This window comes from Perissodus microlepis, chromosome 4 (genome assembly GCF_051167445.1).
Source record: "Perissodus microlepis isolate ML-2025 ecotype Zambia chromosome 4, ASM5116744v1, whole genome shotgun sequence".
NCBI classification, from domain to species: domain Eukaryota; kingdom Metazoa; phylum Chordata; class Actinopteri; order Cichliformes; family Cichlidae; genus Perissodus; species Perissodus microlepis.
Window position 1 is genome coordinate 8,029,490 of NC_140464.1, and position 26,946 is coordinate 8,056,435.

Below are 26,946 nucleotides of genomic sequence, written 5' to 3' on the forward strand. Positions count from 1 at the left end.
TGAAATCAGTTTGTTGTGGGTAAAGCCTGTGGTGAATTGAAATAGTCAGTAAATATACGGAGTAGAAAGTACAAAGGTATTAGATGAAAAGAAAACTCTAAATGTATTTCATGTCCAGCAGAATTTTAATACTGCTTTGCTGTTAACAGCATCACATTCTGCTAAAATCAATTGGTTTCTGTTTTGTGAATACATTTATTAAGAGATCCTAAATAGAATAAAATGGGAATACACACTACACAAAACACCGACAGTTGCAGAGGTCTTGTCTGATGTATTGAACATGAAACAGGTATTCTCTTACGGAGGTGATTTAGTCCAGATGCTGGTGTCACAGGTTAATCTGGTTGGACTGTCACACAGCACAAGCGGAATCACATCCCCTCCATCTGAGTGCAGATAATATAAAGTATATGCTTTAGTTGTAGTGCCGACCATTCTCAAATCAAATGATAGTTTGTGGGGAGAATAATGACATATAATGACAATAACGTTTTCCAAACAGTATATGAACAGGCATCGGCGCGGGCACCAGCTAAGCTAGCACGCTTTTTTTATTATCCAAAATAAATTAAAACAGACTGTTGCGTCGTGTTAAAAAAAATCAAAAGGCAAATTAACTTAATTTGTAAAGACGAAATATTTATAGATTTATTTCCCGGTTGGTCGTTAGTAGCTCCTAAAGAAGTGTACGACACATCTGTTTGACTGTCACCAGCGAATCTGAGACACCACTTAATCTGAAACACCAGTATTGTCGTTACTGTCGAGATTTTTGGTGACTATTTTACGTGGTAAATAGTTAATGTTAAACAAGAGACTGAAATATGAACTTCACTACGTGTTATTAAAATGGTTATAATATTGCGAATTAAATGGCACAGTGACAGGGTTTCAGGGTGTAACTTATTTTTGAAACCAAGCAAAAAAAATTACCAGTAATTTAACATTGTGTTAGAATATTCATGCTACATGATTGAACCGTTTTCCTTTCATAAATGATATGTGATTTAACCTCTTAAAATGCCAAAAGAAAAACCAATACTGTAATGTTTCCTACATTTTGTTAAAAAATGCATAGCTCTCTGTCAACTAAAATAACACAGACTTTTGGACTGTACAGTCCAGTAATGCAATGCAAGAAAATGTCTTACAAAACAACTTTAATTTCAAGAGATGACATTAGCATTTCATACATCCAAGGACACAAAGTGTTGACTATCACATGCAAAGCAAATTACATAGCTTATTTCAGTTAATATTTGCAGTGCCATTTATGTTAGGTCATAAAGTGGAAATGAATATCATTTCTCCGCTCCGTAACCCTATACTGCTATAATTAGCGCTGCTTGAGTGGGAATTTCTGAATGTCAGTCACAACACATTCATAAAACAATCCCTTTTGTTTTAAAGTTTTATTCCTTGTTTTTCTCATTTCTACGTCTCTTTGGCGGGTAAAAAGGAGTCTTCCGACAGACAGAACTCCAATATACACCAAACTTTTACAAGACATTTAATGTTGGAAACTAATCCTCCAGCAATGATAACATTGTTGTTTCCAAGAAGATTAAATCTCACTGACTGCAAGACAGCTAAAACAAAGCCTTTGCAATATACAATCAGCTCGTCTGATATGAAATAAACAAAACAAGTCAAAGTGCAATGGCAACTTTTTAAAGACTTTAGAAGTTAAAGAGTGGCGTTCCACAGAAGCTTTTCCCATTCTTTGCAGAGTGATAACCAAGCCCTACACATCCTCCCACACATACATAAAGATTAAATATGTCTTTGTTGAATGAATGGGAATGCACTGGGCAATAGATAACCAAAGTGCAAAAAAGGAATGATTAAGCTGCTGCTGCTGATTGGTCCTTAATGCAGTTGCAGAGCAGATTGTTTCAATGTTAGCTTACTCAAAGGAATGATTTCATTGCATCTTATCACATATTTTGGGATATTACGGTCCTCTCATCTTTTCACCTCGTCAGAAACTTGGAGAAACATTACTATTGTTACATGAGCAAGAAAAGTTACACAAATATATAACTGTCTACAACTAGTCTACAGGATTTTATGATTAACAACCTCCTCGTGTTAATTCATATTTAGTTTTTGTGCCTGTACAGTAACAAGCAAAGCCGTAGTAACAGAGCAGTTAAGATACAAGGGGTTTGGACCGATTGTCACAGTGTTACAATGGAATGAGAGTTCATTAAGAATGCAGGAATGCAATTATTACTAATGCCACGTCGTCTTCCAGTACAATAAAGGAATGTAAAATATCCATAGAAATGTATACATATACAGCTTTTATACTATTTATGTATAAAGAGATAAACAGCCTCTTTAACAACATAAATGGCTAACAGATATTTAGTTGTTGGCTGCACTATAACACTCTTATTCACATATTTATAATCACATCCCTTCTCACAGACCACCAGCAGGACAGCACACACCTGCCCACATATTTCATGGCTTTCCACAAATGAGCCAATAACACAAACACAGCATGAAAGCTGATGACACACAGTTCAGATTAATGAAATCCAGGACGAGAGCAACAGGACCTGCTTTAGTGAATGACTCAAGGTGGAGGACAATGGTAGCTGCATTGAAATTGGGGTTTGCAGGAAATCTTCGGACAAAGTCACAGTGGACAGTTCAACACTCTATCTGCGACTGGAGCTGCCGGCGCAGGGTGAGGGTGCGCCGGTGAAGCTGCTGCATCTGCTGCATGCGATCTCGCTGGCGGGCAAGGTTCTGGGGCATGGGGTACCGCTGGCAGCCGTACAGGAAGCGGTATGGGATGCGGACGTGGCAGGCAGTAGCTCGACAACGAGGCTGAGGCATGGGTGGCAGCAGCATCCATCGCTTCCTCTCGGCGCAGTAACGGTAGGCCTCCTTGCGGTACTGCTTGTCTACATCGTCGCTGTTCTTCCAGCCCCCGATGATGAAAACATCCTCATCAAAGTGGCAGATTGCAGCACCCTCAATGCTGGTTACCTCTGGCGGAAGGCTTTCTAGGATCTCATCAGATATGCGCACACTAATCTTCTGCCTGGCAACCTCATCCCGAACTGTGTAGCTTTTAGGACAGCAGGAGGCTGTGTGGTAGAAGTTAGTGGATGCCACAGCCATCTGGAAGATACAGTAGTTGTCAATAAGAGGCAGGGAGTCAACATCCTGCCACTGGCGACTCTCCGTGTCATAACGAGTGGTCACCGTCTTCAATCCGTCATCATTATCTGTATCGACGGGTGTGCGTGCTGTGACATAAACATAGCGGTCCTCCACACTCACTGCCTTCACGTCTCGCAGGATTTTGGGAGCAGATTCCAGATTGTGCCACTTGTCCTGCTCTGGCTCATACACACTGACATCCTTGAAACCCGGGCTGAAGTTGCCATGGCCACCAATGCTGTATAAGATATCCTTAATGCAAGTCAGGCCAAAAGAGTGCTTGCGTGTGGTCAAGTTGCTCACCTGCTCCCAGGTGTTACGATTAGGGTTGTAACGTTCCACAGTCTTAGCGAAGCCTGGCTCCATAGAACCAGCTACATAGACGTGGGACTCTGTGGCAGCGATGGCGTGGCCATCCAGATGGTTATGGATGTGAGGCAGATTGACCCAACGGTCCTCATAAATAAAGTAGCCCACACATTCGCTAAGGTAGTCACCTCCCTCTGAAACTCCACCTACTACCATGATAACGTCCATATTTTGACCAAAGCGAGGCTGAAAGGAGGCCATGTGCGAAGACCAGAACTCCATATCAGCCGACTTGAGGTTTTCAAATCTAATAGCATGGCCCTCTACTGCCTCCGACACCAGCCGCAGGCAGGCCTCGTTGGATGCCACCAGTCGTTCATTTTTCACCACTCTGGTCAGGTAGGTGGGCTTGATCTGGGGCAGCCTCAGGAGACGAAACAGCTCTTCAAAATAGCGGCTTCTCTCCTCTGGGTTCTTCTGCACCCACTTCACCACAGCCTCAAAAAGCACTTCCTCAGAATCCACGGTTATCTCTGCATCTGATAGCCAGTCACGCACCAGGTGAAAGGGGAGCGTGTAGAACTCCTCATCCTGGATAACCTTGTGGAAGTTGCGGCGGATCATGTCTGCAGCCCGCAGAGCCAGCTGGTCCAGGGTGTACATGTGAGCCAAGCTGTGGACGGCCACACAGTTGGTCAGACTCAGCTTCTTCTTAAGGAACTCTCCACAGAAATCTTTCAGCTGCAGCAGCAGGAACCTGACAAAGTAAACAAAGGAAATACAGTAAAGATTAGACAATGAAATTTCCTGCCAACTACATAACAGCATTCTGTTTACTCTTCTTTCTGCAAGAAGTGCGCAAAAACAATACTTCTACGGAAGGCCCAATGCATAGCATGCAGAGTTAATTCATCTTTCTGAAAGGAAAAAGAAAAGATGCGATATTAAACTGATCATACCTATCAGCCAGCTCCAGAACTTCATGCACATTGCAGGTACTGACGCGTATTTCTCCCGTATACATATATTGGATAACACTCTCCACCGTCTCGGGGTCCGGCCCCAGCTCTGAGCTCCACTCCTTCATCTCCACCCGTCCGGACAAGGACTCGGAAAACTGTCCCCCCAGCAGTGGGGTGAAGTAGTCGGTGGCCGCAGCAAGGACAGACCTGTGGGCTGAAAACTCACAGCTCTGGAGGCTGCCCATTGCCGCCCCGCTGCTGAAGGCCAGCGTCACGTCGCAGAATAAGCCCTGCTTTCTCTGTTCGTTCTGCCGCCGCGAAAGCTCCGAGCAGTGGGAAGACGAGGTGAATTCCTCGGCCTCTTCCGCGTCTCCGTCTCCAGCAAGCGCACTGGGCGTGCTGGTGCCGCTGCTACCGCTGCTCCTGGTGGAGTCCTCCGGGTTGGGTGCCGCCGCTGCCATTCTACTGCCAGCACTGGAGATGAGCAGTGGTGGGAAATGAAGTAAACTAGCTAAGGAACGGGGGAGACATATAAGCGGAGAACAATGAAGTGCGTTTCGTATTCGTTGCGTCACTTCCGGGGCGAAAAGGGGATGGTTTACTCTAAAAAAAGCCGCTTCAAATCACCCCTTTTTTTCAGCTTTTAGTTTAATTTTAGAAGAAAAGACCTTAGTTTAAAATAAAAAAGAGGTTATTTTTAATGTTAGTTTTAGCGTTCTGGTCTGTGCAGCACATGATAGCATTTAACACACAGGACACAATGGATACATTTTCAATTACTTAATGCAATAGGCAAAAAATTGGTGGCCTTTTTTAAACATGTACTGTCATACATTAAGTTTAAAGTGTTGTTTTTGCGGGGCTTTTTTTTTGTAAATAAACAGAGTCACTGACATGCGCACTGAGTAAAAGGCGTTCCTACCTGTCTACACATGGAAAGGAAAACATAATTGTTTTCAGTCTGCAGGTTCAGAGCAAGCACGCTGTAAATACACCAAATATGTATGTAATCGCTTTAACATCGTTCGTTCGCAGTGGATATGAAAGCCGTTCAATGCATTTGTCTGAAACAAAAACGTCCCCGTCTAATAATGTCTCTGTGATTTGAGAATTACATCTAAAGGCGAAACAATTAACTCTCAGCAGGGCAAAGCAAGTAAACTCGCAGTGATTATACAGGACAGTAAGATACCTAATTCACTCAAATGCACAGTGACGCTACCTTGTTATTAAGTCATGATGTAACTGCTTTTGTCTCACGATACGTCGAGACGTTCATAACCCTGTCTACACGTGTGTACCTCAAAACAGCTGGAGTGATTTTTTTAAAAAATAAATGCTATCCCGGATTGTAGAGTTTTCTTTTTGTCGCTTTTGTATAATATTTTACAAAATAATTGGGAGAATTCAGCCGTTGTCCAGTCAGTGGCTTCCGAATATCGTAAATTACACGTTTACCTTTGAGGGAAAAGTCTATGTAATGTCACCCAGAAAACATTAGTCTCAACAGCTTAAAAACAGAAGGATACTAGACTTCTTTAAGTTTAGATGTTAAGGTTTTCACAAAAGGTAAAGAAGTCGGGTTCCTTTCTTTTTTAGCTCTTAAGACTAAACAAGAAAACGATCCCCATTCCTGGAGGAGATACTAATCCCGTGGGGTTCTGGCGCCCCCTTGTGAATAAAGACAAACACATGCATTGATACATTTTAATGATTACATTTTAATGTACTTAATTATACCGTTATCAACATACAACAAATTAGTACACTTAGCTCACACTCAAAGATAAAAAACATAAAACATGAAGACACTGAAAACACGTTTCTGGTTTCTCACAGATTTGATACACTTTTTAACCACAACTGCATAATGGATAACACTGGTGATGCCTGCCACATATAGATACCCTTTTGGACCTTGTTTTTTTTTTTTTTTTTTTCTAAAGAAGTTCAGTCATTCTGAAAAGATTTTTCACACCAGGCATGAAACAACCTTCAAAACTGCACTCAGAAGAATTAAAAATCAGAATGAATAAAAACCATACCTCATTAATTATACAAAAATAATACATTTTATTTAACCCCAATTGTGCTGGCTCAAAGATATTTTTATTAATAATTTAACTTTTTGTTACTAACTCTCTCATTTATCATATGCAATGGCAGCCTCTTAAATAACCAGGTAAGAGGAAAAACAAAACAAAACAAAACAAAAAAAAACAGTAATTACATATTTGTTGTTCTTATGACTAATAACATTATCTGACCATTTTGATGCTTTCAAAAAATACTCCCTCATATTGTACCAGCTGGGACAGAACATTTCCTGCACACTGCAAATGGCAGCACCTCCTAGGAATGACTCATAAAAATGGTCCCATCACCCACAGTAAGCAGACTACAAGCATCACTCATTACTACTGTGTCAAAGGCAGTACAGAAAATACAAATTATAACATTCTTGTACCATTTGGTTAGTTAATTATTAATTCATATGTACACAAATACAGATCTGATATACAGTATGTTCTGATATTATATAGGAATTATTGCACTACATGTTCACCTCTTGTAGTAAATGGCACAGTGAAGAAAGCAGCACAGAAACATGAAACACTGTCGCACAGACACACATGCTACTTTAATATAATGATGTAGTATTTGGGGGTAAACAACAGTACTTCTCTAGTCATCAGTAACTTTCTGTTTGCTTCCTCCACTGTATACCTCATCCGATTGCTCTCCAAAACACATTTTAAGACGGAAGGTTCACAGTTTAGCAGGTTATATATTAATCATGTGAGCAGCGCTGACAGGTTTCCAGAACTAAATTCTTTCCACCACTTGGCATTTACAGCTATATTAATCGTAACATCTTCCCTATGTTATGGCACTGATTTGAGATGATGTCACAGTATGTGCAGGGGTACTGATGGCAGGGTGAGGGACCAAAAAGCTGCTGCTATACGGTTTAGTCCCTCTGATTACATAGACATGTGCTCTGGGAGTACATAGGAGATGTCATCCCAAGGGTGGCGATACAGACCCTGTTTCAGCCTCTTCTGATCCAGGTAGTGTCCTTAAGGAGATATATAAAAGAAAGACTGGTTATCATACAAAGTAGAAGTGTTTGCTGTCTTGCAGACATTACCATGCACGCAGATAACTCACCAATGAATCCCATACTGCGACCCAAGACAAAGATGCCATTTAGAGCACCAATTTCCACAAACTCATCCGCTTCATCCCTGTGAATGTGTGGTAGACAGGGAAATGGGCTTTTTAATAATATAGACATGCTTCTGTCACATAATCCCAACAAGTTTCAGCACATCTTCCTAAGCAATCATTTTTATTAAAAAGCCTGGAAGAAAAACTATGCTATCCCTTAATTCTAGTTAAAGTGCCATTCTTAAGAGAAACCTGGTTTAAACTTTAAAGAGAAACTGGCTCACCGTGTAAATCCACCACAAGTCCTGAGCAAGTCCACAAAAGCCACACCAATGAAGCCATCCACATTCAGGATCAAGTTGGGTTTCTTGGTAACACAAGCACAGCATAAAATCATTACAAGTAGACTTTTCATACCCTTCATTAATCTCCCTCCCTCCCTCTATATATAGACATTATTACAATAAGAAATACTCATATTAAACATGATAAGAGTTTCAAATAATGACGTTAGAATATAATCTGTGTTAGCCAAATGCTTAGACGGCTCTAAACATTCAGCTTCAGTCTTTTCTGCTCTTTGCTGGATACAGACGTGAAAAACAGGTGACATCCCAAATTTCATTGATTATGGAGGCAGCCAATGAGACGAAGCTCCGCTTAAAGTGATCGTGACGTTAAAAGTGAAGAGAAGCTAAAATCACTTGTTTCAGATAGACGATGAACTGGCAGCACCAAGGCCCTGGATGATAAAGGTTATTTTGAACTGTGAATTATGCAAAGCTACTTTGGTAGAGTCCAACAATTTGGAGCTGGATATAATTAGAATAAGTCCCCTATAATGTAAGAAATTTGTTTTTTCCAAAAGCTATTCCAAGCTTACCTTAGAGGTGGTGATTTTCTCTACTTCCAGAGCATAGTCCAGCAGCTGTGTGGAAGGAAAGTGCTGCTTCACAAAGTCCTTTAAGATCTGGACTCTCATGTCTGGATTGTTAATCTGAAAAGCACAGACAATTCAATTTCAACATCTCTTCTCCCCAGTCAAAATTGTTGTCTTCCTCTATCAGTATTAGCCCGTGATATAAGAATTATTAGATATGGTGCACATCTATATTTCTTGTATTTTTAAATACTTAGTTTAAATACTTAGTTTAGCCAGAATAACACGATGCTGTATCAGATGCTCACACGTTAAGTAGCCCTGGTACTCACCGACTTGACTCTGTGTCCAATGCCCATGATCAGCTTGCCATCCTTCTTCATCTTGTTCACAAATTCCATGGGCAGCATGCCGCTATCAAATGCTTTGCTGAACTGCTTTGCTGCAGCATCCAAAGCGCCTCCAAAACGGTCACCCTAAAACCCCCCCCAAAAAATTAAAAATTACAGGAAGAAAGACATAGATTACATTTAGGTGGATGAGTTTTATAGCTATATAAATCAAGTAAATAAATCAAAGACAGGTGTGGGTGTCTTACAATGGTGAGAAGGCCTGAGGTGAGGCTGGAGATGAGGTCTTTGCCAGCTCGGGCACATACAATAGTGTTATGTGCACCAGAAACAGCAGGGCCGTGATCCGCAGTCACCATTAGACACATTTCGATGAACTGGCAGGCATACCTCGGCAACCTGCACACAAAGATGATGAAATATCATAAAAAGGTTGCATAGTTCAAAGATTTTTCCGGAGCTATTTATGGCTGGGTTAAGAGCCTGACCTCCTCTGGAACCAAAGCAGCCCCAGAGTGCCTCCGAGACCTATTTCTGACTTGAAGACTTCAGTGATGGGCATGCCAGCATAAATGAGCTCCTGACCTCTCTCGTCACAGATACTGGTCATGAAAGAAGCTGGCTTACGGATCAGACCGAGCTCCTGAAAGGTAAAAACAATGAGAAAAATGAAAAACAACTGCCACCACTCCCTTTAAAAGCTCTGCTCTTAAAAAGGTATTCTTTCTGGCATACTCACTCTTGCCCACGAGTAATCCATTGGTACAGTGGGAGGAGGCAACTCTTCAGCTGGCTGAATAACTCCTTTTGCAACAAGGTCATCATATACAGATCTGCAAAATTAAAAATAACACAAAAATTAATTACATTTAGATCAAGAATCGCTGCATAAGAATATTAACCCTCCCCCTCATGAACATGCACTGACTTGATGATATCCCCAAGCTCATCAAAGCTTTTAGGGACAAATGCACCAGCTTCCTTCAGAGCTTTGTTCTTAGCTACTGCTGTCTCAGAGGCCTGGTTGGCACAAGCTCCTGCGTGGCCAAACTGAACCTGAACACATTGTGTAACACATTGAAGAACACAATTAAAGCGACAATTAATTTCTGGAATGTCTCATTACTCATCTGTTTAATATGCATCAGACACTAAATCTGCCCTCTTACCTCTGAGGAGAACATAGTGGCACAGGTGCCGATACACCAGCACACAACTGGTTTTGTGATTCTGCCCTGTTTGATAGCTTGGCAGATCTTGTATTCCTCTGTGCCACCAATCTGTTACAAGGGCACAGACAGTCAGAAATTAGCAGCCAACAACAGTTTAAAGCTCCGAGCACCAGTGTGTGATCATTTACTCCTCACCTCTCCCAGTACGACAATCATCTTTACTCCAGGAGTGTCTTGGTAGCGCAGCACATGGTCCGTAAATACAGAGGCTGGGTATCTGAAGAAGAATTATGAATTAAGTCCCAGCTCACACCACATTTAAATCCAGAGCCAAAAAGCACATACGTACCTATCCCCACCGATGGCCACACCTTCAAATACACCATCAGTGGTGCGGGAGATTATATTGTTAAGTTCATTGGACATGCCGCCTGATCGGGACACATAGGCCACGCTTCCTGGGCGATACAGCTTGGAGGCGAGGATGTTATCCAGCATGCCTCCCGTGTTCCCGATCTTGAAACAGCCTGGCTTGATTCCTCCAACCTGGACAAAACAAAACAAAAGGTGGTTTACTTAAATTAAACAACAACAAAACAGAAAGATCTGGTAAATTCTCATTAGAGGTGAAGAAAAACTAACAGTTGCTGGTCCAATGATTGTGACACCCTTCTCATCTGCTGTCTTGATAAGCTTCCTAGTGTGGGCTTCAGGGATTCCCTCAGCAATGATGGCAATGGTGCGAATCTGAAGACAAACAAAGAGAAATGCTTAACTGTGAAGCCCTTATTAAAGTTTTTATAGGCCACAGATGCTGCAGCTGGGTACCTGTGGGTACTGCATGGTCTCTATGGTGCTATCAAAGGCTGAGCGCAAAGAGGCAAAGTTGATGAGCACATCTACATCTGGATGCTTCTTCATGGCATCGCTCATGTTCTTATACACAGGGAGGAGGATCTCTTTATGTCCCCAGTAGAACTTCTGTTTGTGGTCTCCACTGGAAGGCAGCCAACAAGAAATGCATATAAGAAACAGTAAAAACAGTACAGTACTCTCAGAGGTTCTTACAGTTATATTACAGCAAACGGGCATTACACTGAAAGCAGACACAAGCTAAAGAGGACAGGCGCAGCATACTTACGTGAATGGGTAGACCATAGCTGCGACAGATGGCTCAGCTCTGGAGCAGATATAGTCAAAGTCCAGCATGCCCTGTACTGCACGAGTCTGCATGCCCCACACTATCGACTTTGTGTGTTTAGTGAAGAGGGTAGTTGCCTTTCCTACAGAGAAAGGAAAGCTCTTAGATACTGGTGGCACTGTTAACAGTGTTTAAATAAAATTGGACATAAAAAAAAGAAAATCGATATGTAAGTCCTTGTATTAAAACACTGTCACCTCTATTTTCTCCCAGAGTTTGGAAAATATGAAAATGAAATTTGAAAGTGGAAGCATGGAAATAGTTTTTGCAGAAACCTATTGCTGACCACAGAGGGCGCTATAATACCTATAGTCAACTGTGTATACATACAACGCCTCTACCTACTATCCAGTGATGGATGCAAGTATGACAAACAGAAAGGTTTTGGCATTTATTGTGTAGTCTCGTGGTCGGGGCGTTTCTCACCAACGGGGGCTCCAGTTTTAGGCTTCTTTGCTGGTGAACTCTCAACTTTGCCTTTGTTTTCAGAGAAAGAAGCAGTCCTGCTGGATGCTGGCGTCTAGAAAGTATTAATTTAAAAAAAAGAAAGAAAAAAGTAACTTTTTTTCCCCTCGCATATCTCAAAAAAAAGTTTCTGAGTAAGGACAGCCTAGTTGGGACAGCTTTAGCTGTGATAGCTGTGATAAATGGTAGAGCCGCTGGATAAGTTGAGATCACGTGCACTTGATGTGCATGTGTCCTGGAAATCTATTAAAAATTGTTTTTGTTGATGACCCCAGTTTCCTAGTACTTCATATTTATTCACACCAATTCCCAGTAGGACAATTCATATTTCATTTCACTTTGTTCTTCTGTTGTAGCGCACATCTGAAGCAAAGACAAACACGCATGCACACACACGCACTTCCTTTGCTGAAATCTTGCACTGCACATTTTTAATGGATGCCTCGAGCGGCACGCTACAACCTTGCACTTCCAACTGCAGACTCACGACTAAAGCAGCCCACAGATCCCTGCAATGCTCTTTATATAAGAGCATTGCAGGGAACTGTGTAATCTGGTTCACTATGAGGACAAGATAATAGTGACTGAAACAGAGGCTGTGGCATGTAACCTACATTTAAGGGAACTGACTGATGTAAATACACTTCACAGTGAATTGCAAGAATATCTTGATGGTTTATCAGGCCAGTGCGCGTCATACCGATGTGCTGCTGTTGGAGTTGAGGAGGAAGTTGGCAGTGTGGGCAGCAATAGGAGGCAAGTTGGCAATTGGCCTGTGGCCCAGCGCCATGCCAACAATGGCAGTCATGTGGGTTTCTGTGCCAAAGACATGAATTGGGATGCCAGTGGTCTTTCCTGTGGAGAAAGGTCCAGAGCTGAATTAACTGTGGTGTTTAACAGCTGGCAGGTGCTTAGTCTCAAGACTACATTGATAGATTACAATATGAAGCCTAAATTTACAACATATCTGGAAAAACATACCAACTTCTCCCATCACTCTTAGACCTTCCTGGTAGTTGGGGCCTCCACGTCGCACAAAAATAGTGACCTCATGCTCCTTCAGTGGCTCCTGATAATCTCTGATAGCCCGAACAATTCCCTTTGTCCAAAAGGACAGAGATGCTCAATTAACACATGATATTAAATAAGAAATACTGATATACTAACACCATGCAAACAAAATGCACACTGTACCTTAAATGTTGCTGCAACATTTGTGAAGTTTGCAATGCTTCCTCCGATGATCAAAACCTTCCCTGGAACACATTAATATGGAAATAATTTCATATAGAAATAATATTGTTAATAATAAAAAAGAAAGAAAGAAAGTAAGAAAGTTTACACAATTCCCACCATCAGAGTGCTTTTCTCTCGTCATCAAAGATAGGATGGTCTTGGCATAATCATAGGTCTGCTGTTCACTCGGTGCTCCAGAATACTCTCCATAATTGGCCAGCTCGTTAACCCCACCAAGATCACAGATTGTGTCACTGAGGGTGTTTCATATTAGTAAAGAGATAGAATAGAGGGAAGAAACAGATCAACAAAAGCAACCGCAGCTCTGTTTTTCTTATATGGGGCATTTTCAGCTGCAACAATAAACACAACTTCAGGAAAAACAGACCTCCAGAACACATCCCCTTTATTCATTTAATACTGCACTGTAAACAGATACAACTTAACAGTGCACAGGGGAAATAATTAGTCACGCCTGATGGGTCTGCAAGTCCCGCTCTACACCCCCGACAGACGGCAGAGCGAGCGAGGCACCGCTCTTTCTTCCAGACTCTCAGTAAAACAGCAACATCTAGGAATCCAATTTAGCTGGCAGCTGAATGGGCAGAGTCTAAACTGCTGCACTATCAGTATCCCTACTGCATCTCTGGCATTCTCCCCTAATGCTAAACCCAATTATGCACAGAGGAATGAATTTAATGGTGATCAATACTAGAGATTGTTTAGGCTAAACAAGATTGTTTAGTCTTGAGAGCCATGGATTCTAGTGTGTATGTTAGCACTATGACTGAGTACCTGTACACCACTGAGGCACCGCCGCCTGCCACCATGGTCCAGATTCTGCCTCGAGGATTAAGGAGAGTGAGTTTGAGGCTGGCTCCACTCTTAGCATCAAGGTCTGCAATATAGGCCTCCTACAAAAGGAAAAGGAAGATAAAGTAGTACGGGCACTGTTAAATATTGCCTTAATCAGAGACGGACCTTTTACAAGCATTTCACTACATAGTTGTAATTTGTCCTTTGCCTGCCCTGTAACATTAAAGGGGCCATTAATTAGAAATACTGTATAGATATTGACAGCGACAGAGGATGTGATGCACATCAGTGGTTGTTTGTGACAGTCAGGTCCACAGCTGGTGGCTGAGAGTAAAAAAAGCTCCCAATCAAAGGCACCTGCTGTCCCTCGTCTCCACTTCGACTCGCAGCAGCCCAATTAGACCGGGCCGTCTGCTACACAGACAGACAGTCTGTCTCAAACCAGCTCCCACATGTTTCACCCAAAAACAAACAAAAAAACAACCATCCTGTAAATAAATGAAAAAGGAAAAAACCCCCAGCCTTTTTCCATTTAGAAGCTCACTACATTAAATATTAAGTTCTGTCAGTGTCATTCAAAAGTACAATAATCAGTCATATTCATCTTCTAATTATTGAAACAATCTTTCATGTTATAGATCTTTCATTTATTATAAATATAGCTCCCACAACAAATAAAGCAGAACATTTCATGCATCTATGGGGTAAATTTATTTATTTTCTCCAAATCTTTATGCACATGTTGCAGCCCAGGCAATCTTTTCTGGAGACACGTTTCCTCTCCAAAGTGAGACCTACAGTCTTTTTACGTGTGAATATATTTGACGATACCACTGTTTCTAAATAATTATACAGGAGCTAACCTGTTTAAACCCATTTAAAAAAATAATAAAATTTATTCTTCAGGTTAAAAACAGGTTTACAGGATCCATCGCAATTAACACTATCCCCTTCTTCTTACCTTTAAAGTACTGAGGAAGGTCATCACAAGAGGTCTAGGCCACTTTAATTAACTGAAACAGTGCCATTATTTTAGTTTGGTAAGGCACAATTTATGAAATGATGAAGGTGATGGATGTTCTACTGTACCTCTGATAAAAAGCTAATGAGCAATAATAAGAAACAGTCTCAAGAGGTCACAATTGGAAGTCTGATGCATTTCTACCTCTGTCCCTCTAGACCTCCCCTCACCTCGGGATAAGCCTCCCTGCCGAACGGTGGAGGAAACTCCACATCTCCCCACTTGGCCTTGCAGATGTAATCAGCTGTTGCGTCGATCTTAGCGGCCATGTCCAGCACATAAACTCCATCTTTTGTGACCACTAAAAGGGGAGATGTCAAGATGTAATATTAAAACGTATACTCCAGCATGCTAGTATAAACTAGAAATAATCTTCTAATTAAACACACACCACAATCATATAAATCAGATACAGATTTAAGTTCTTACACTCCCACATTATTGTGACATGCAGTCATTGAAGCTGTATAGCAAATGATTAGTTTGATTTAATTAAGTATGATTAATGTGCTTTAATACACATTAAAATACTACACTGTATTCTAAATGATGGCACCCACATTTGGTTTATATTGTTTTGTCATTGATTTATATAAGATACATTAATTATTTATTTCCTCGGTTTTCTTGTGTTACTTGTCTGTTGATGCACTCCGCCTTATTTTGAACAAAGGAGGAGGCTGAGGGTGAAGCTGTTTTAAATGCCAACCAATTGAACTTAACCATCTGCTGAGACCACATTAAGGGAATGTGGTTTCTTTACATTAAATTTACTTTTTAGTCCCTGTGGTTTCCACTGCTAGTCACGGTGGATAGTTCCCCCTCCCTGAGCTTGGTTCTGTCTTTTAAAAGGGTTTTTTTCCTTCCCACTGTTGCCAAGTGCTTGCTCATAGGGGGTATCTGATTGTTGGGGTTTTCCCTGTATTATTGTAGGGTCACCTATGTCTAAAAATAGCCTGTTTTCATGATAGAGCATTTTTCCATATAATTTGTCTTTTCTGGATATAATAAAACCCACATTTAAAAAAAAAAAACCCAGTGATTATACATCCTTTAACTTACACCACATCAACAGGAAAAACTGCCAGAGGGCATGTACTGGTGCCTAATTACATCTTTGCAAACGCATGCTGCCTTCATCAAACAGAAAGTGCATGTATTATTTAATGTTTTTTCCCCCTCGGTGTCAAAAATGTGTGTTTCATAATGATTTCTTTGTGATGCTTTCCTCTCTAATTTCCTTTTGATGTTCCCTTTCCAATTTTATAACCTGATAACATATTAATAAGCTGGTGCAAAAATAAAGTGTAGATGCTATAACGGTAGCCTGTTCAGATATAGTTTGAGATGTTATTGTGGACTTGAGAAAATCAAAGAAAAAAAAAAAAAAACATACCCAGAGGGTTGATCTCCAGATATGTGAAGAACAGATCTTCATACAGGTTGAAAAGTCCAACAATGAAACTGGCCAAGATGCTGAAGAAAAAGAGAGAGAGAGAGAGAGAGAAACAATAAGTTCAGTGTATAAAAGCCTGATTTTTGGATTGGTTGCAGCAGTGCCAGAATTAAATGGAGATGTCTGGATGCCGTGATGCATAATACAAGACAATCACATTAGAAATAGGGGGGAAAAATTAAATACATGAAAAATCCACTGATATAAAACAAATTGCTGGCTACAAATCTAGGGCTAGCCCAAGCTCTTAGTCACTTACTTGAGTGTAATAGCTTGAAAGACTACCTTTGAAGAAGAAAAGTTGCCAACTAAATACACTACAGCCAATTTATTATGAAGAAAAATTCCCTAGACTTGTCACTGACGCCTTGTTTCCCCCAGTATAATAAGGTTTTATTATTATTATATTAGTGGTGACTCATGTCTTATGAATCTATTCTATGAAGCATGACTGATACAAGCCACAGACTGTTTCGATAAGGAAGGACTACAAAGTATAAATATGAGTGCATGACTTTACCCTTTGCCACAGACAGTATAATTAAATGACAGACACGGGCTTCCAGGTGTAACACCTGAAACAAATGGGGAAGTTCTTGAAACCTCATTTAATCTAATCTGCAAGATGTTCATCTTGTAAATCATAGTCCTACTTATAATAAACGAGACAGTCAAGCAGGATAGAGAAAAAGAGGGCAATTAATTATTAGCCATTCAAAAAGAGAGGAGAAAACACTGCACTGCCCTTCCCATGGACTTTGTATTGCATGAAGGTGCAGTGTGGTGGAAGTCACAACCAACAGAAGTAAGCTGAGGAAGCAAACAGCTGTGCTTTTTGCAAAATCACAAACAGGATAAAACAGAAAAGGAAAACTCCTTTATACTGACATTAATTATACTTAAATAGTTTTTACAGATTGCATTTTAAAGGTATAGAATTTGCATCATGGATGACTGTATGATCAACTTATGAGGTGATTTTATCATGTTTAAAAAATTCTTAACTAATTAGATCATCTTGATAGCAAAATATAATTAGGAATAGGGTGCTAAAATTATCCTTTGATAGTGAAATGTATTTGTGGTCACAAGCTTGTGAATCGATAGTGAAACAGAGTTCTAGAGCTGGGTTGCATATTGTGAAGCCAGCTGTTTTTCACTCCTGTGCTCTGTCTCCATGCTTGTGATACAGATGCATGGGTCATTCGTGTTATTTCAGTCAGATCCACCTGTGGAAAATTATAAAAGATGGCAGATATGAGGGAGAAAATGAGACTGGGCCCATCTGTTATACACAGTACAGTCTATGATCTTTGCCTACGTAGACTCTGATTCCCATGAGTCCCTTTAGTATGCTTATGACACACAGCAATGAAAACTTTGCAAAAGGACTCATCTTTGTGAATCCATCTCTTTTTGAATATCAAAATATCCATGACAAAAAAAAATGTAAAACCTGCAAAACATTCACATGCAAAGCACAGTTTCTATGGTCTGTATTCAATTTCTTGAATTGAATCTAACTATTTTTATCTTTAATCTGCAAAACAAATTATCCTCTGCATATTAACAATAATGCTATAAATATACACAACAGGAGCTGCATGCAAACAATCTAATTTGCCTTCTCCATCACATGTCAAAACAGAGAAGTGAGAGGTTGCTGTAGGGGAGGCAGTGCTTTGCTCTCCTCTCCTGTCTGTCAGTTCTGCAGGCAGCTCTGAGCCTCTGTACCCGTATCAGCCTTTTGTCAGGTCGTCGAGTGGCCCGTGGGGGGAAAAGAATGACCGAAACCCCAAGTGACTCAGCTTCTCATGTCTGCTAGCTAAAATGCGGGTTTTGTTTTCAGTCCAGAGTGTGAGGAAAAAAAGTGTTTGTGGGGGTGAGGAGGTGAGCTGGGGCTGGTAGAGTGATTTCTGGGATGGCTTCTTCAATGTCAGCCAAGACAGTGAGACGGCCAGAATCTGCCATCACAAGAGCAATGCAGAAGAGATGGATAAGAGGGGTTGGCGGAGGGTCAGCCACTGTATCCTTCCCATCAAAATAAATGGACGTGTTCTGAATGTGGCTATAGCGTTTAAAAAAAAAAAAAAAGGCTGGGAGGTGGAGGCTGATCGAAGAAAGGCAAAGCCAAGGAGAGAGTTTGTCATTTGTCTAATGGGCAAATGGAAACCCTCTGCCCGTGTACTGCTCCCCCCACGTGTACTGCCAATATTAAAGTGCTCTCTCCAACTTAATTTATTTGCTGCTCCTCCCTGTTGGTCAGTAGTTCCTTCTATTTTTAGCAGTTTAGTGATGAATACATCAATGTTTGGGTGACAGGGTGTATTAATGAACATAAAATTGTTAATAAAATATTATTTTGCAATGTTTTTATTCAGTTATGTTGTCTTTTTTAATATGAGAAGGTCTATAAATGTTTAATTGTTCTCTTGTTTAAGTGCACATACTGTTTTGTGGGGACTTACTACGAAATAAGGTAAAGGCTTCCTGTAAAAAACAATTTAATCATGTAAGAGGTGTTTTAGTATTTAAACAGGTTTCACAAAGATGCTGCTTATTCTGTGAGGATGAGACTGTGTAAAGGCAATATACGATATTACTCCTGCAAGAGAACATATTTAGGCTAAATATGCAGCAACTGACAGAGTACACAATAACAGAAACCCCAGTCTAGTCTGTAATGTGCAAAAAAAATGCAAACTCTAACTAATGCTGAGTTTCATGCTCATTTTCATAAACTGTACATACTGTGTCCACTCCCAGTCTTTGTCTACCCTGCACACATCAAGATTCTGCACATGCACTCCCTTTACCATTTCTATCCCACTTACACTTTCTTGTCATTGGGGACATGAGTCAGCAGGTCTTTCTTCACCAGGTCTTCACTGATCTTTTCATCCACCTTAATTAGTAGCTTCTGTGCCTTGGCGTCGACGTCTCCTACATCCACCCCGCCCTCGTGGTGAAACAGCACATAGTCCCCTTCTCGAGTGGCGTATATGCACACATAGAATTCCTCCTCCTGACCAATGGATAAAGTTTACAAATCTGTCCATTATATTTCTTGAATACTTTAAATATTTGATTTAGCATCTATAGTAATACGATATGAATAGGCTAAGATATAAAGAAGCAAGGAATTTATTTTACCTGCTTATGTGGGACAAATGGCTCAATGAGGAAGTTTTTGAGAACACCCTTGGCTTTTCCCACCTGCAAGTCATTAACACAATAATAATCTTCTTAGGGAGCACCAAGTAAAAAAAAAAAAAAAAAAAAAAAAGCACATTATAGCATGGTCTATCTATTATGGAAAACAACAGATGTTTAATTACTGCCTAATTCCAATTTAAAGATAAATTTACTGTGGGAAAAGCAGACATGAAATTAAAAATGATAAAGTGCAGAAATAGCACTGTGAATGAAGGAACTGACATTTTTAAAAGACAAAAAAGGAAATGCTCTCATGTAGAACTGCAGGCATAGAGTGCTAACACAGCCACAGCTCATTTAGTAAAAGCTGTCACTGTTCTTCTGTTAAAGGCCAACAGGCGCAACGCAACCAGGGACCGGCTGAGAGCAACCAGCCGTGGAGGAAAGAAAAAAATATATATAATAAGGGTGAAAGCTGCCATTTTCAAGGGGAGAAATAAAAAGAAAAGATTGATGACAGTAGTGAAAATGATTGAAAAACTCACAGTAGCTTATACTCAGATAAATAAAGTGGCAAATATGAAACAGGCTGATAAAGAAAAATAGAAAGCAATGCCTTTATAGAATGTCGTATTGTACCTGAATTTTTCAACCTAACCACTTATGTCACTATTACCCCACAAAATATTAAATACTAATTGAAAAAACTGAAGACGTGTGGGCAAGCAAAGTGTGAACATCATAAAGGAAGTGACAGGATATATTTATTTAGAAGTGATGTTGAGGAAGTTAATCTAGTATGGGTGTTGTTCCTGTAAACAGCACCACTTTCATTTTTCATCGAAATAGAGTCAGAGAGGAAGACAAGCATCAGAAAATATGAGATCAAAAGAGTTAATGTTAAAATGTCCGCGGGAGGGCGGACAGCGTAGATGTCTAAGTCTGTGAATGTGATAACAAGACAACGAAATGACATGGGAGCTTCAAATTGATACCATAGATTTATCCACTAAAAATCTCAGACAAGTTGGAATCTAAGTGACCTTGAACTAAAGAGCAGAGGTCAAAGGTCAGGTTTGCTAAAACGTTGTGAATGCGTTAATGTGATAACAAGGAGACGTAGGATTCTGAAATTGATGCTATAGCTGTTTCTACAGTAGGATGCTGACGGGTAGCACTGGTCAGTGCCAGTATTTTAATAATATGCATTCACTGTGTGCATTTTGAGGGCAAAAGAAGTAAATCACATATGAATAAAATATACATGTTTGTACTAGTGAAGGTAATTTATCTGCAAAATTACTTCATCCAGTTAAAATGATTACTCTACTGAATTACACTTCTCCTCGGGAGGGGACAATAAAGATGACATGGCCCAGCAAACTGAAACACTGCACAGACCATCAACAGAGCAGCAGTGGCTGCAAGTAGTAATATATAGTATTTCTACCTCTCGGCTGATTCCAAACAAACGATGTTTTCTACATGGCCAAATTGTGTGCTAACTACCTCACACCGCTGTGTCTGGGGTCCGAAAAAAAAAGTTAAAATGATATACCTTGCGGCAGTTGTGAAGTGCTGAGGAAAATACCGTGTGTCTGATGGGGTGATTTTATATAGGTGGATTTGGTTTCAGTTGACCTCTGACATGCAGAGATAAAGAGCAGGTTGTAAAGAAAAAGGTGGAAACTATAGAGGTGCACCTTTCTATGTGAACGTTAGGGTGCGTGTCCTCGGATGCTCTTGTTAAGGAAACAACCTTTATTGTTTTTTCTGACTTGTTTTGCTGACTGTTGGGGACCCACCTGTAACCCCTGTGTCTAATCACTGAGTCTTACTGTTGCAGTATGTTTGTGTGACTAGTAGATAGTTATAGGGGTAGTTGCATTAAAGGAGCATTGACTAGTGACTAGGTGTGAATATGTGTTTTTTTAGAAGTATCACAAGAAAAGTTTAAAAAAGTGCAGGTATATTACTACTGCTACATTTATTCTTATTTACAGCCAGTAGCACTGCTGACACTGTCACCTAATTTGCAAGAAGATATGCAGTTTCAGTGCTACACACACTCTTCTTCAGTGCTTTATGAACCAACCCAGTCTCTCCGTAACTCACTTCTGGGTTTATGAGGCAAAGCGGCGTCTCAGTGCTATGTTGATGGAGTGAGTGTTTCTTCAGTGGCAGCACTTGCCTCAGCTGACTGGATTGATTTAATACCAGCAGGCTAGCAATGAAGTCAATAACAAACTGGGCAGCTGTTTAGGCAAACGTGCATCAGGGGAGGAATAAACATAAACCAGGCACATGCAAGGAAAACTGGGAAGGAGGGTAAGAGAAAGGGGAAAGAAGAAGGAAAAAAAGGGGAAAAATAAAAACACTGGGATAATATTGACTGGAGGACGGTTCAGCAAAATGCACGCTCTCAAGCAGAAGGGTGGGTGGAGGGAGTTGCCTGAGAGACAGCAGAGAGGCAGAGGGTGGATGACGTACTGTGGTTTCTTTCATAAGGCGGGGTTTGAGCCACTCTTTGACGCCATTTAGGTCCAGGTTGACGCCAACCAGACCCAGCTTGCCTCGTCTCTTGATGAGCTGGTCCGGCTTCACCACCAGTCTCTGAAGGAGGAAGGGAAAAAATATCATCAGCAAGCTTTGAATGAATCCATCAAATTGACCTTTTCAGTTTGAAAAGCTAAGTCTAAAGTAAATGTTTTAATTTAATCTGTAGTCATTCTGCTTTTATACTATTATGTAAATATTAATTTAAAGGAGCAAATTGAAAATATTAAAGCTGGAGAGGTTTCTAGAGGTAACACTTAATGCATTTTAACAGCATAAGTATGAGATTTGACACCAGTGCGATGGTAAAAATGACCCAAAAAACCCCAAAATCTGATTCTTAATCAATCCTTTTGAAATTTCCTGTGTGGGAAAAAAATGTCATCCCACACAGGTTTCCAGCTTCAGTGCAACTATTTCATTATAAAGTATATAGTAAAAGTACTGAGCCACATACCCATTACCCACGGGAGCTGCTCAACACCCATGCCAAGAACCTGCCGGCGCAGTTTTTTTTCTGATTTTAATAACAGGAGGTTTGGAACTCTGCACTTATTGAGCTAAGCACCTTGTGTGGTGGCAGGTGTGCAAAAACAGGATGGAGTCTGATATCTGAATCTGACTAAGTCTGATGTCACCTATCTTTATGCCACCTCAAGTTTATTCAGTGCAATTTTAACTTTTATCAATCTTCCAAAAAGAAAAAAAAAAAAAAGAAAAAGAAAGATGTAATCTTTGCCTTCTGGGAATTATAATTTATGAATCATGAATTTTATGATGCTTTCTACATTTATTAAACAGTAGAATGCATAATCACTGCATTAATTGGCAGAGTAATGGTAAAATCTGGGGATGTTATTTGCAGTACTGAATGAATTCTGCTTTCAGTGTAAGCCAAATGTTTCAAAGTGAATTAATGAATGGAAAAGGCATGGATAGGGGCCGACATATTCATGTTGCAGTGATAAAACACACACTGTTTTCCTCAGTTCATTTTATTTCAGACCACAAGACTGTAGGTATGTCTTTTATAGGATTGCTAAACAATTCCTTACTGCTCTGGAAATCCCAAGTATTTAGTACCTGAACGATGAGGTGCCATGTATTTGAGAAATTATCTCTCATCTACCAACCATCCCATACGATGCAAATAAAAAATTACATAAAACCCCTACTGGCATCACCCAGTTCCTCTTACTTTAGATGAAAAGAATGACTTATGACAATGGAGCCATTACTATCTGGGTGCTTGCCAGTGAGCAAATGAGGAGAGGGCTGAGGGTGAAAGTTAATGCAATTTCTGAATCAATTCTGCAGCAGGACACATCACTGTGGATCTGCCCTAAGCATCCTCCTAATACCTTCCAGATAAAATCTATCAGCAGAGAGGGAGGCAAACACAGAATGACATTTCATCGAGCAAGATGAGCAACAGAGTAATTAAATCAACTGATATGATAGCTGTCTATGTACGTCACAGCAGAGCAAACTGGAAGCCTGGAGAACCTGTGCAAAAATGCAAAACCCAGCTCAACATTTGGCTTCTGCTGGGTGGTGCAAATATGAATTTTTTCTAAGTCTTCTTTTTTTCTTGTGCGTTCACTTTTCCCCATTTCCACCAAGTATGGAACAGAACTGATGGTCTCCTCCTCTGTCTGTGATTTCAGCTAACAAGCACCAAGAGAGCGCTCAGCTGCCAGCCTAAGTAATCGCGCCTATAAAGAGGATATCCTTTTCCACAAGCAAAAGAGACTGTGCTTTGGAGATCAATGGTCTATAAATTAGAGACATAACAAGATGACTGTTCAGTCAGCTAAATAAAATATTACTTCACCATCCACATATATTACCGCCCTAAATGTTTCTCCTGCCTCACCTCTGTGAGCAGCCATGGGTGCTCCTGAGCCAGTCGGTCAAAGTTGGTCTCAGGTGTCACGTTTGCATAGCGGAACCTGTTCTGGATGGCCGCTGATGTGCAGATGTACTTGTAGAGGAACTCCTTTCCCGTCTGCTCAGAGATGGCTTTGGCTGACATGCCTGCTCAGACGAGACAAACAGAGAGAGAGATGTATGAGGAGATATGCAGATGAGAAGTAAGGGTTGATACAGAAAAGCAAACATGTGGTGGATAAAAACAAAACTAAGCACAAGATGTTACATTGAAGCATGCTTTTTTGGGGGGGGGGGGGGTTTTGTTTTGTTTTTTTAAAACTAAAAAATTATGCAAGAGTTCCCTAATGCACTGCTGTGCTCCCAGAACTGTCAAGAAATGGTCTGCTAACAGGATGACTGAAAGACAGCTCAGCGGTTTATATTCAGTGTGAGTAATAACAGACATACTTAACGGTAAAGCAATAAGAAACACGGTTAGAGGCACTATCAGGCCTTCTATCCTTCTGGACAATCACATATGAGGTTTGTTTCAACCTGACAGGACACGAACAATGAAGCCAACCCTAATGTGATTAGTATGGGTTTGTTTCATCTGCACACTAATGAAGTCATGGGCAGTTAGTTATTTGCTCAACAACCGGATCCACACAAAAGCTCCAGCAGAGCAGGAGGAGAAATGACTAAATAAACTCACCTCACAAATTTACAGTTGCAAGATAAATTATATGATGATTATAAACAATAAATATGCAGCAAAGATAAGAAATAATCTTTGGATGCAGGACCTGCTTTCCTTTACTGACAAAATGTGACGGAAGTAAAGTAAGAAATTCAGGCATCTGTAATAGCATCTGTAAAATTTTACTGCTAAAGGGTGGGGCGTGAACTTTACACTTTTGCCACATGTTTCACTCAGTGAGGTCATCTCCACTGGAGTCAACAGAGGTCAAAACAGGACATCAGTGTTTGGGGTTTATAAGCAGCCAGTTCTACCTATTATGCACAGACACATCTGATTTCATAATACCAAAACCACAGCAAAGTAAATATGCTGATATGAACAGTCATGAACAGCTCCAGGACTTAAAAATGAGAGAAATAATGTAGAAGCAGCAAAAATATAAGGAAACCAGTACTTCTGCAGCATCACCGAACCCATCTCCGATGACAGCTGTTCATTTTTAAACAGGAGAAAATCTCACACTGAAGACTTGCATTTTTCTTTGCATACTGTGCAGAACATCTTGCAGAAGCACGGCATTAGATCTTAGCTTTTTTTTCTTTTTAGGTTCAACTTCAACTTACTGAAATTCTGACCATTTCCATTTCGAACTTGTTAGACATTTCAGTTTTACTGAGAAAATCTACGTATGTGCCTTCTTACCATCATTTCTTGGTGTCCATTAGATCCGATCTGTTTTAAGATCATTGAAGTTTTTAGTTTTTTAAATTAAATTTTTTATTTAAGCATTGTCATTTTAACTGCATACCTTCACTTGTATTTATGTCATACACTTCTGATACACTGACTGATGTAGTTGACCCTCCAACTGTGTGTTGGTAAACTGATGAGGCTCTGGATTCTCCATGTAACCTTTCAGGGATGGAGTACCTGCTCGGTCTGTTGCTATAAGAGATTTAATAAGCTGAAAGCTCTGACGTCTGCTCGCAGTTCTCTGCGTGCTACACTGCGGACCTGGCAGCTATTTCTTTAACGGATTAATGGGACTGTCATAGAGCTTTCTCATTATTGATCACTGCTGTCTCTGAGTCACAACAGCACCGAGTCCAGACCAGCAAATGTGGTTCAAGCAAAGCTCATCGGGGGTCACATACATCATCTCATTTCTCTGTTGCACCTGACCTGTCAAAGGTGTTAAATATCACTGCTCCACAGAAACACTGGTTCAGATTACACACTATAACCTAAATTAATAACAAAGGGTGCTGGATGCCTGGGGAAGGGAGAACTGAAGCAAAACAAAAAGCCGTTTTAAAAGAATGCAATCCAATATCAAAGTTGGAGGTTATTGTATAATTTTTAGCTTTCATTATAACCCCACTAACTATTACAACAAAATCTTCCTGACACAGTTAAAGGACCGAGTTACTGATTGAGTCACACATCCCTCAGTGGAAGAATTTGGTCAGTCTGGTTCATTCATTTACAAACCGGTCAGACAGCCTCCCAGTTATCTGGCAAACATCCACATCACTACTCACTAAAGTCTTACTTAAAAACCAGGATGTAGGAAAAGTACAAGTTAAACGTGGTTTGTGGACTGAGTAGTTCAACTTCTCTTATCAGACAGAGAGAGAAAACAATAGACAAATAGTTAAAGGAAGTTAGAAAAAAAAACCCACAGACGCATTTTTAAGTAACAAAGTGGCGTATTTTACCTTGTTTTTTGTTTTTATGTCGTCAGCAGCTGTATAAGTTTGTTATGGTCTGATGGGTGAATTTCCTCGGCAGTGTTGCTCCACTCTTGCCGCCTGCGGTGACCACTGGTGCGGGAGAACGAGGTTCCCAGTCAGTTTTGTCTCCATCGCCTATCTGCTGACAGGCTTAGCTGATGTTTCCTGGGCTCTGATTGGCTCTTTCCATAACGTACACTTTTGCTGCCTTCATGAACAGTAAGAAATATTACAACTAAGTTACGGAAGACACACTCGAGGCAAATAAACTGGTAACACTGTATATATAGTAATTTAATTTTAATACATAATTTTTAATGCTTATCTTTTTGCTTCTGTAGCTATAGCTTTGATCTTAAACGTTTTTAGCCCACGTGCGCATCTTTCCTACATTATTGTCTTTATTGATGGATGTGTGAGTGGGCAGTTTTATTCATACTGTACTTGAAGATAATCAGACAATTAAATAATACATTTATAATAATCTTTTAAAATATGAAGCATCGACAGAGATTAACCTTACACAGGAAAAGCAGGCATAATTACTAGAAACAATAAGAGGAAAGATTTCCGGGAGCACTTGAAGCTATCAATGGTTTTCTCACAAACCTGGCAGAGAACGAAAACAGTGCGATCTTGCACCCCTGACGTTGATTGGTTGTCATTGTTCTTTATCTACCCTGAGCCAATGAGGAAATCACTTG

At 40.4% G+C, this 26,946-nt stretch overlaps 2 protein-coding genes across 2 annotated transcripts; both read right to left on the bottom strand.

Moving 5' to 3' along the window:
- Nucleotides 1-1,146: 1,146 nt before the first annotated feature.
- Nucleotides 1,147-5,029, bottom strand: LOC146388232 (kelch-like protein 11). The gene is made up of 2 exons (XM_084925400.1): nt 4,452-5,029; nt 1,147-4,249 (listed from the first exon to the last, which is right to left on the bottom strand). Exons 1-2 carry the CDS (start codon nt 4,913-4,915, stop codon nt 2,665-2,667), a joined length of 2,049 nt encoding a protein of 682 aa, XP_084781526.1. The 5' UTR covers nt 4,916-5,029; the 3' UTR covers nt 1,147-2,664.
- Nucleotides 5,030-6,155: 1,126 nt separating this feature from the next.
- On the bottom strand, nt 6,156-26,365 carry aclya (ATP citrate lyase a). The gene is made up of 28 exons (XM_084925402.1): nt 26,228-26,365; nt 23,811-23,971; nt 21,869-21,991; nt 19,376-19,438; nt 19,057-19,247; nt 16,163-16,242; nt 14,937-15,067; nt 13,725-13,843; nt 13,047-13,183; nt 12,888-12,949; nt 12,675-12,792; nt 12,394-12,548; nt 11,655-11,748; nt 11,169-11,310; nt 10,856-11,024; nt 10,670-10,774; nt 10,377-10,573; nt 10,223-10,304; nt 10,025-10,135; nt 9,784-9,911; nt 9,595-9,688; nt 9,344-9,498; nt 9,104-9,254; nt 8,838-8,981; nt 8,509-8,622; nt 7,910-7,992; nt 7,626-7,702; nt 6,156-7,533 (listed from the first exon to the last, which is right to left on the bottom strand). Exons 2-28 carry the CDS (start codon nt 23,967-23,969, stop codon nt 7,439-7,441), a joined length of 3,279 nt encoding a protein of 1,092 aa, XP_084781528.1. The 5' UTR covers nt 23,970-23,971; nt 26,228-26,365; the 3' UTR covers nt 6,156-7,438.
- Between the last annotated feature and the right edge of the window lie 581 nt (nt 26,366-26,946).